This window comes from Oratosquilla oratoria, chromosome 11, assembly GCF_046742065.1.
Source record: "Oratosquilla oratoria isolate Oo_2021 chromosome 11, ASM4674206v1, whole genome shotgun sequence".
Lineage (NCBI taxonomy): Eukaryota > Metazoa > Arthropoda > Malacostraca > Stomatopoda > Squillidae > Oratosquilla > Oratosquilla oratoria.
This window is the reverse complement of record NC_134787.1, coordinates 4253066-4263119: the sequence shown is the minus strand read 5'-3', so window position 1 is coordinate 4263119 and position 10054 is coordinate 4253066. Positions and strand designations below refer to the sequence as shown.

Below are 10054 nucleotides of genomic sequence, written 5' to 3'. Positions count from 1 at the left end.
TGCCACATTGACTCTATTTTCCTTATTATTTTCTTGTGTGGTTCCTTATCAAATGCCTGTTGTAGGTCCAGAAAGGCACAGTCTGCCCAAACATCTCTCTCTTGTATTATATCTATCAATCTCGAGTAGAAGCAGATCAAGTTTGTTGTACATAATCTTCCTTGTCTGAATCCAAATTGATTTGGATTCAGTATAGTTTTTTCTTCCAAATGTTTAACCCATCTATTTTTTCATTACCTTTTCACGAGTTTTTGCCACTGTGCTTGTTAGGGAGACCGGTCTGTAATTTGATGGATCTTCCTTGTTTCCTCCCTTATGAATCGGTACAATATTTGCATTCTTCCAGTCCTGTGGCACCTTTCCTTCTTGAAGTGAGAATTTAATTATATTGTATATTTTATCTGTTAATTCCTCCATGCATTCTTTCAGTATCCAATTTGCAATTCCATCTGGACCATGCGATTTTCTGACATCAAGGGTTTTGATTTGGTCGCTGATTTCCTTCTGTTTTACAATTATTTCTTTCATTGAGAGGGATATCTCTCTATTCCCTCACAGTTAGGTGAGTTTTCTATTGTGAATACTGATTTGAAGTGGTTGTTCATAATTTCAGCCATTTCCAGTTCTTCTGTATAATCGTTTTGACCTGGTGCAGCTTTTCTATTTCTTGTTTATTCTTCAGTTTGCCATTTACATCCCTGTAAAATAGTTTGAACTCTTCCTTGCATTTTTCTATTATTTTTTTCGTAGTTTCTCTTTTCATTTCTGCATATTTTTACATAATCATTTCTTAGTTTGATGTACATTAGCCATTTGCTTGTTTTCTTGTCTTTTTTCCATTTCCAAACTTTGTCTCTTTTATCCTTAGTCTCACTACACCTTTTGTTGTACCCACTTTTATGTATATGCTTTCCTTTTTTTGTTGTGGTACATATTTATTCACTCCCTCATTATGAATTTTAGTATATTCCATTTCTCTTCCATCCCTGTTTCTTCATTTAGGAATTTTTCCCAGTTCGTGTTGCGAAAGAATTTTTTGAGTTTCTCAATTTTGTTGTTGTTGTACATTAGCCTTCCTATTCTATGTTTTTTCATTTCTACTTTGATCCATTTGCTCTTTCAACTCAAAAACTATTAGTACATGGTCACTCTTTACTATCGGAGTTTTGTAATCAATTTTGTTGACAATTTCAGGCTCTGTCATAAGTATTAAATCCAGCCTTGATGGTTCTTCACTACCTCTGTATCTGGTATTTTCCCTTATCCACTGAGTCATTGTGTATTCGATGGTCATGTCGAGCAGGACGTTGCCCCAGAGTTCCTCTCCATCCTTCACTGTCATTTCCTCCCAAATTCAGCTTTAAATTCATGTATGTTTTTAGTTCAACTATATCCTATTGCAGGCTATTCCTACAGTTCATAGATATGACAGGTTGTAAATGTAACATTTCCAAATTTGTCTGTGATACCATTTGTAATGAATATTTGTTCTGTAGTGAGCAGACCTTTTACTGGATTTTGCATACAAAGGATACAACAATTTCACCACCAATTATATCTTGAGATAATTAGAAAAAAAAAATTCTTAGCAGCCTAAGTAATCATTGGTAAATGTTTTTGTCTTGCAGATGAACACACAGGCTTTAAAAAATGTGGAGAATACCATGAGTTTAGTAACATTGCAGCACCTAAATATTGCGGGGAGTGTCATTAGTTCTACTGTTGATGGTGAGTATGGGTGCAACTTGGTGTGAGTAGGTGTGGCAGGATGTAGAAGTGAAGGACTTCAATAACCAAGATGTGTTTACTCAAAAAGGAAATCCAAATAATTTCTTGCTCTTCTTTATTGAAGGTTTTATATCTTAGTCCATAGTTACATACTTTATCTACTGTATTAGTGTATTCATTACATGGTCACATGCATTTAGTAACTTAGGGACTGTTTTGGGATACCTCTATGAACTGGAGCCACACCTCATTTGTCTGTATTAGAGAAAAATCTCTGCTCATAAATGAATGTTGAGACACTTTTTGATATTGCTGTCCTTCCTTTTTGCTGGCTCCTAATACATGTCCTCTATCATGTCTAAAACCCTTCATCTTCTTTTTTTGGTCCTCCTATGATGGAAGAAGAATTCCACCATTGTGTTACTATATCTGTCATAGAAGGCAACTCATTGGGATGGATTAAGGGGACCAAGGTCCCCTTCTTTTGCATTTTTCTCCTGCAAAGAGTCATGGAATAAAAGGGTCTGGCAGAAGGGTTCCAACCAGATGTTCCATAAGTAAGTCATTGAATGTTCATGGACGTGATACAGGTGAGAGCAAAAGTGAAGAGAAAGGAACAACAGTCACAGGGTTCTGTCAAACAGTAAGTGATGAGATGTTCAAATGCATGGAGGAGTGGTGGGAAGTGTCATTGAGGATGATGTGGACTGAGGTGAGATTAGAATAGGAGCTCAATCACCAACCCCATATCCAAAAGTTACACCTGTAACTAAGAGTATATTTTACTACCATATCCTTCTTAATATGTAACATATGTTACATACAACAGTTTGCAGATAAATGGGTTCACTTTTGGCTTGAATATGATCTCCAACTTCAAATCATTAAAACATCCTAGTTCTAGATTGAAAACTTCCAGATTTTTTTAATATAACTGCTGGTATGCTTTGTGGAGCATGTTGTGACTTGTCATCCTTCAGAATGACACATGGATCATCACTACAAATGTTGGCTCCTGGTTCATATAACAGCATATGGATCTTGATGTTCATCTTATGTATGATATTATTTAACCCAGCATATTGAAGCAAGGAAACACTAGGACCTTGAATGCAATCTCAGCAACCTATGTCAAATTATTCAGATAAGCCCCTACATTAAACATGTCTAGAAGCAGCATTATAATTACTTCTTTCTTCTATTTTCAGGTGTCTCAGGGACTAAAGGGGCAGCCAAGACAGTGGACATGGAGGCACGTGAGACAGCCATCGTGATTATGGATGTGAGTGCAGATCACAGTGCCTTTGATACCACTTTTATTTCCCAATTTCTACAGTAGTTTCTTATGTGGTACCTTTCAAAGTAAAGTATATATGTATATACATTAACTGAAAGATCTTTTAACTTTTATAAGGGGATGTCCAAGTTAGAACATGCACCCACCCACATCTATTCAAAACTTCCTATTGAACTTCTTGTCTTAACATCTTATGGATGAAGGGTCATCCCTGTTCCCTGCAACATCACTGGGATCAAAGTCAGTGCAACAAGACACAGTTTACCCCCCACAGCTTCATATGATGGTGACTTCTCTCACTTTGTCAAAAAAGTTAGAAAAGACAAGAACATCACTTCAGCTAGCATAATTTCCTCATCTATTTACAACCACTCTCCATCAACTCCTATTTTTTATGAGGCTTCAGTTCAGCCAAGAATAATGAAAGTTTTGAATCTGTCTTCACAAAGGAATAGAGTTTTATAGAGTAAGGAGAGGTGAGCAGTAATTTGTTGTTATAAGGTATAAACATAGAAGTGAGGCAAGTGCTTAATCTTTTGGGATCACTGGATGTGAGAAAACCTTCAGGACCTGATGGAATCTTAAGCTGGATGCATGAAGAATATAAGGAGCAATTGACAGACAAGATTCATAGTCTGTGTGTTCATTTAGAAAAAGGAGTAGTGCCACATGATCTGAAAAGGACTAAATTATTATCACTTTGTAAAAAGGGAAGTAAGGAGACACCACTGAATGACAGACCAATGTCATTGACCAGCATATAAGGCTTTTTCCCCCTTACAAGGGAGGTAGCCAGAAAGGAAAAGGCATAAAATCATTCCCACCCATTCCAACCCTGAATACACTCCACACCCCTCCACCCTCCCTCTTATCTTAGCACCTCCTGGATGACAGGTCATCCCTGCACCTTGTCCACTGCCCTGGGTCAGAAGCAGTGTCACAAGACACAGCACATCCACAGCAATGCCGCTTAATTAAATCGGCGACCCCCCCTCTCCGTCACCCCCATGCATAAAGGAGAAGACGGGGAGAAGTCCCTTTGGGCTGCGTCAAATTTTGCTCACACATACTACCTCACCCCCCATCCCCCTGCCCATTCCACCTCATGCATCACATCATCCATATACAACCATTCTCCATTCACCCCTGTCTTCTGTCCTCTCCCATCCTTCCTCAACAGACATTCCCCTCTTCCCCAAAGCCCTCTTCACCCCATCCATCCACCTCATCCTAGGACGTCCCTTCATATTCACTCCCTCCACATCTGCCTTCCATACCTCTTTTACTAATCTTTCTTCACTCATTCTTTCCATGTGTCCAAACCATCCTAATACTCTTTCATCACCCCTATCTCTCAACTCCCTTTCCACCCCTGTTCTCCTCCTCACCTCCTCATTTCTCACTCTTATCTAGCCTAGTAACCCCCATCATACTTCTCAGACACCTCATCTCAAACACATTCAAACTCCTTCTCTCTTCCTCTCTTATGTTCCATGTTTCTGCCCCATACAGTGCTGTTGGCACAATCACTCCTTCATACAGTCTCCTCTTAGCATCCATTCCCAAACTTAATATCTATGAGCAATTAACAGGAGTATCTAGTCAGTCAGTTTGACATTGAATTCATGCCTATTTCTTGGGGGAAGGCAAACATTGTTCATGTATTTAAAATGAGTGATAAATATTCTATGTATAACTACAGAACAATCAGTTTGAAGTCAGTTATAGGTCAAATGCTGGAATCATTAACCCCTTCCATACGGTGCCGCACACGTAGGCGTCATGGACTTGGATCTCGGTGGCAGCAGCCAATGCCAGCCGTACGACGTGTCGTAATAATACTCGCATCATAAAATATAGTCACCGCTTATATCAATCGTTCTCTCTTCACCCGTGAATTTTGATAACCATAGAAAATGCGATTACAAAAGAATTAGAAAGAATGTCATTATGGAGGGGCGACTACAATAAATATAATCAAGACGCCGATATGGCAGCCTCGCGAATACACTCGCTCCCCATGACGCCTACGTGTGCGGCACCGTATGGAAGGGGTTAATAGCAAATAGTATCAGGGAACATTTGGAGAGGCACAATCTGATTCATAACTCACAGCATGGGTTCACCAAGGGTAGGTTGTGTGTAACTAATCTTTTATCCTTTTACACTATTGTCTACAACGCAGTAGATAACAATGACAGTTATAATGTTATACCCCAACTTAAGCAAAGCTTTTAACAAGGTGCCCCATCTGAGACTAGTAGATAAAATCAAGGTCCATGGCATAGGAGGAAAAGTGTTTGAATGGATCAGAGTATGGACTCGTGACAAAACAGCGAGTCACCATTAATGTTGTCAAGTTAAAATGGGGTAGTGTTACTGGTGGAGTTCCCCAGGGCTCCTCAGCTTTTGGTTCCTTATTGTTCATTATGTATATAAACAACTTGGACAATGGGAGTAATAGTGATGTTAGTTTGGAGATGACACTAAAATAGGATGCCATATTAGGTTAGGGGGAAGATGCTGGGATACTGCAGGTGAGCATCAATTGTTTGCATGGTCAGTAAAAAGGCAAATGGATTACATAATAATACTTACTTTCTTTAGTATTTTACCTAGTTGTATTTACCTAGCTATATTATACAGGAAAGGAGCTATGCTCGTGGTGAATCTTTGTATCTTTCAGCATCAAGTTTGTTCTTAAATTCTTGAATAGTGTTTGCACACACTGTTGCCTTATCTAATTTATTCCAGGTAGCCACCACTCTGTGTGGGAAGCTATTCTTTTTCAGATCTCTTCTATAATTATCCTCTGAGTTTCTTTTCATGTCCTCTTGTTTTTCTGTTGTCCCACTTAAATAAATCATCTCTATCTGGGATTTCCATTCCTTTCATGATTCTATAAATAGTCAGTAGATCTCATCTTTCTCTTCTTTGTTCCAGAGTTGGTAGTTCCAATTTGGACAATCTTTGATTTTATGTCAATTTGGAGAGTGTTGGTGCCATCTTTGTCATTGCTTTTTGTATTCTTTCTAATTTCTTATATTCTTTTTAGTACCGGGTGTCCATAGTGTTGCAGCATACCCCAATTTTGGTCTTACCAGTGTAACTAATATTTTCTTAACCACTTCACTCCGGGCCAAAATCTCGCAGGCAGCATTAGCTGCCAGACGTATGATGTTGCATCATAATACTCACATTATAAAAAATAAAGTCACCGCTGTATCGATCGTGCTCTCTTTCACCCGTGAATTTTGATACCCATAGAAAATATGATGAAGCCAGTTTACAGAGTATGGGGGTCACACAGGTACAACTACAATAAATATAATCAAGAAGCCGACATCGGCATCCTCGCGTACCCACTTGCTCCTCATGACGCCTACGTAGGTGTCACCGTATGGAAGGGGTTAATCATTTCCTCATCCATATAGTCAAATGCCACTTTCATTGACCTTAGTAGGTTGAAGGTTTCTCCGACTACTTTATTGATATGTTTGTCCAGTGACATGTCTTTGCCAATTATTACTCCTAGGTCTCTTTCTGAGCTAACTTTTTTTTACTTTACCAATTTTATAATTTCTCGATATTCTGTTTTTACTTTTTCCAAACTCCATTATACTACACTTCTTGATGTTAAAATTCACTTCCCACTTTTGACTCCATTTCCAGGTTTTATCTAGGTCTATTTGTAATGATTCACAATCTTCCTCTGTACTTACTTTCTTTAGTATTTTTGCATCATCTGCAAAGAAGTTCATGTAACATTCTACACCTTCATTCATGTCATTTATATATATAGCAAACATTATCAGAGCCAATGTCCCTGTGGGACTCAACTTATCATTGTTGTGTCTATGCTGTTCTTCCTCCCACTCTCCTTCCATATTTCATACCTCCCTCCCTTCTCCCCATACCTCCTTCCCCCTTATATCTTCTTAATTTCCCTTTCCCTCACCTTCACCCCTGTGTTGCTCCAGATTTTCTAATGCCATAAGGAAGGGTAGTGAATGGTGGGATGAGGAAACAAAGAAGGTTGTAGAAGAGAAGCGAGCTTTCACAGATTGGTTACAAAATAGGACAAGGGAGTCATATGAGAGGTACAAAGAAAAGAAAAGTAAAGCAAAAGGTAAAGAAGGCAATAAGGAGAGCAGATGTGAAATGGGGTAAGAGTATGACAGAAAATTTTGAAAGTAATAAAAAGATGTTTTGGAAAGAAATTAAGAGAGGAAGAGGAGGCGAATCAAATAGAGAAGAAAAGGTAAAAGGTGCAGAAGGAGAGATGATAATGGAAGAGAAGGCAGTAAGGGGAAGATGGGCAGAATATTTTAGGGAATTGCTAAATGTGAAGGAGGATAGGGAGGGAAAGATAGCTGCAGTGGGAAATGCTAAGAAAATGACCATGATGAGTGAGGAAAATGGAGGAGAAATAAGGAAGGATGAAGTGAAGGCAGTTATTAAGGTGATGAAAGCAGGTAAGGCACCTGGTCTGGATGGATGCCATGCAGAATGTCTAAAAAAAGTAGGTACAGTGATGGTGGACTGGCTGGTGAGGTTATTTAATGTTTGCTGGAGAGAGGGTAGAGTGCCGGTGGATTGGAGGAGTGCATGTATAGTTCCACTTTACAAGGGAAAAGGGGACAAGTGTGAATGTAGTATTTTCAGAGGGATTAGCTTGATAAGTGTAGTTGTTGTTGTTGTTGTCGTTCCCTAGACTGTCTGTCCGAGCAGTCCCGTCTCCCCAAGGAAGGCCACAGCCGAAACTGGGTTTTCCCACAAATCCTTTATAGAGTGTATGTTGTGTTGTTTGCGTGCATGATTGTGTATAATGCAGTCTTCCATTATGTGTTGTATGGTATGGGGTGAAGTGTTACATCCTGGGCAGCTGTTCACAACACGGTCGGTCGTCCAGCCTCTTCTGGTAGCTTAGAAGTGCTGGGTGGTGACCGCATCGCAGTCTGGCCAAGTGGACTCTGTCCTTACGTGGGAGAGAGGATTCAGAAGGGTGGATATCAGGGGGTCTGGCATGCAGCAGTGTGTTGTCTTTCAGTGTGTTAATGGAGCGGTGAGTGATATGATTATGAATATGTTTCCGGAGGCTGGTATTTGGTGGTTGTGGAGGAAGAGAAGAGAGTATCTGTGTGTAATAAAGGTCTATGGGTGTAGTTTTAATGTTTCTTGGTGTGTGTGGGTGTTCTGCTATGTAGTGTAGCGGGTGTGATGTGTTTGTGGTGGCTGCAGCAAGTGTTTGTGTGCCTCTCATGTCCTGGAGCTGCAACGTCTACGTCGTGGGACCACCCCCCAACCCCAAGAGTTGGGGGCCAATCAGCAGCAACTACCCCTGGCCATCAGCTCTACGCAGATGATAAGTGTAGTTGGAAAGGCTTATGGGAGGATCTTGATTGAGAGGATTAGGAGAGGAAGAGAGGGAGTAATTGGTGAGGAACAGTGTGGATTTAGGACGGATAGAGGTTGTGTAGATCAGATCTTTGTGGTAAGACAGATATGTGAGAAAGCTATAGGAAAGGGGAAGGATGTTTTTTGGGCTTTTATGGATCTGGAAAAGGCTTACGACAGGGTAGACAGAAAGGCACTGTGGGAGGTTTTGTGGATATATGGGATAGGAGGAAAGCTTCTGGGAGCTGTCAAGAGTTTTTACGAGAGTAGTAGAACTTGTGTCAATATTAGAAATGGAGAGAGTGAGTGGTTCAAGGTAAAGGTGAGACTTCGTCAGGGATGCGTTATGTCGCCCTGGCTGTTCAACTTATACATGGATGGGGTAGTGTGAGAGGTAAATGCAAGGGTGGTGGGTCAGGGATTGGAGATGGTTAAAGAAAATGGAGAAAAGTGGGAGGTAAGCCAGCTGTTGTTTGCGGACGACACTGCTTGTGGCAGGATCGGAGGAGGTATTGAGGAAGTTGGTGACAGAGTTTGGGAGAATGTGTGATACAAGAAAACTGAAGATAAATGTGGGTAAAAGTAAGGTGGTGAGATGTACAAGGGGTGAAAGTGACAGCAGACTGGAAGTGAGAATCAAGGGAGAGCGACTGGAGGAAGTGGATAGTTTTAGATACTTGGGTGCAAATGTGGCAGGAAAAGGTGGAGTGAAGGTGGAGGTAGAATGTAGATTGAGAGAAGCGAGTAAATGCTTTGGTGAATTAAAGAGTGTAATGAGGAATAGACATTTGGGAATGGATGCTAAGAGGAGACTGTATGAAGGAGTGATTGTGCCAACAGCACTGTATGGGGCAGAAACATGGAACATAAGAGAGGAAGAGGGAAGGAGTTTGAATGTGTTTGAGATGAGGTGTCTGAGAAGTATGATGGGGGTTACTAGGCTAGATAAGAGTGAGAAATGAGGAGGTGAGGAGGAGAACAGGGGTGGAAAGGGAGTTGGGAGATAGGGTTGATGAAAGAGTATTAGGATGGTTTGGACACACGGAAAGAATGAGTGAAGAAAGACTAGTAAAAGAGGTATGGATGGCAGATGTGGAGGGAGTGAACATGAGGGGATGTCCTAGGATGAGGTGGATGGATGGGGTGAAGGTGGCTTTGGGGAAGAGGGGAATGTCTGTTGAGGAAGGATGGGAGAGGACAGAAGACAGGGGTGAATGGAGAATGGTTGTATATGAATGATGTTATGATGCATGAGGTGGAATGGGCAGGGGGATGGGTGGTGATGTAGTATGTGTGAGCAAAATTTGACACAGCCCAAAGGGATTTCTCCCCGTCTTCTCCTTTTATGCATGGGGGGACGGAGAGGGGGGGGTCGCCAATTTATTGAAGCGGCCTTGCTGTGGATGTGCTGTGTCTTGCGACACTGCTTCTGACCCAGGGCAGTGGACAAGGTACAGGGATGACCTGTCTTCCAGGATGTGCTCAGATAAGAGGGAGGGTGGAGAGTATTCAGGGATGGAATGGGTGGGAATTATTTTATGCCTTTTCCTTTTTGGCTACTTCCCTTGTAAGGGGGAAAAAGCCTTGGTATATGTATGTATGTACCGGGTATGTATGTATAATTTCCTCCAT

At 40.9% G+C, this 10054-nt stretch overlaps 1 protein-coding gene across 1 annotated transcript in view; it reads left to right on the top strand.

The window, feature by feature from the left end:
- LOC143029929 (polycystin-1-like protein 2) overlaps positions 1-10054 on the top strand; it is a 187079-nt gene that overhangs the window by 31769 nt on the left and 145256 nt on the right. Inside the window, exons 7-8 of the mRNA XM_076193140.1 lie at positions 1629-1728; positions 2937-3010. Coding sequence (XP_076049255.1) covers positions 1629-1728; positions 2937-3010 — 174 coding nt within the window. The remainder of the gene's footprint in view (positions 1-1628; positions 1729-2936; positions 3011-10054) is intronic.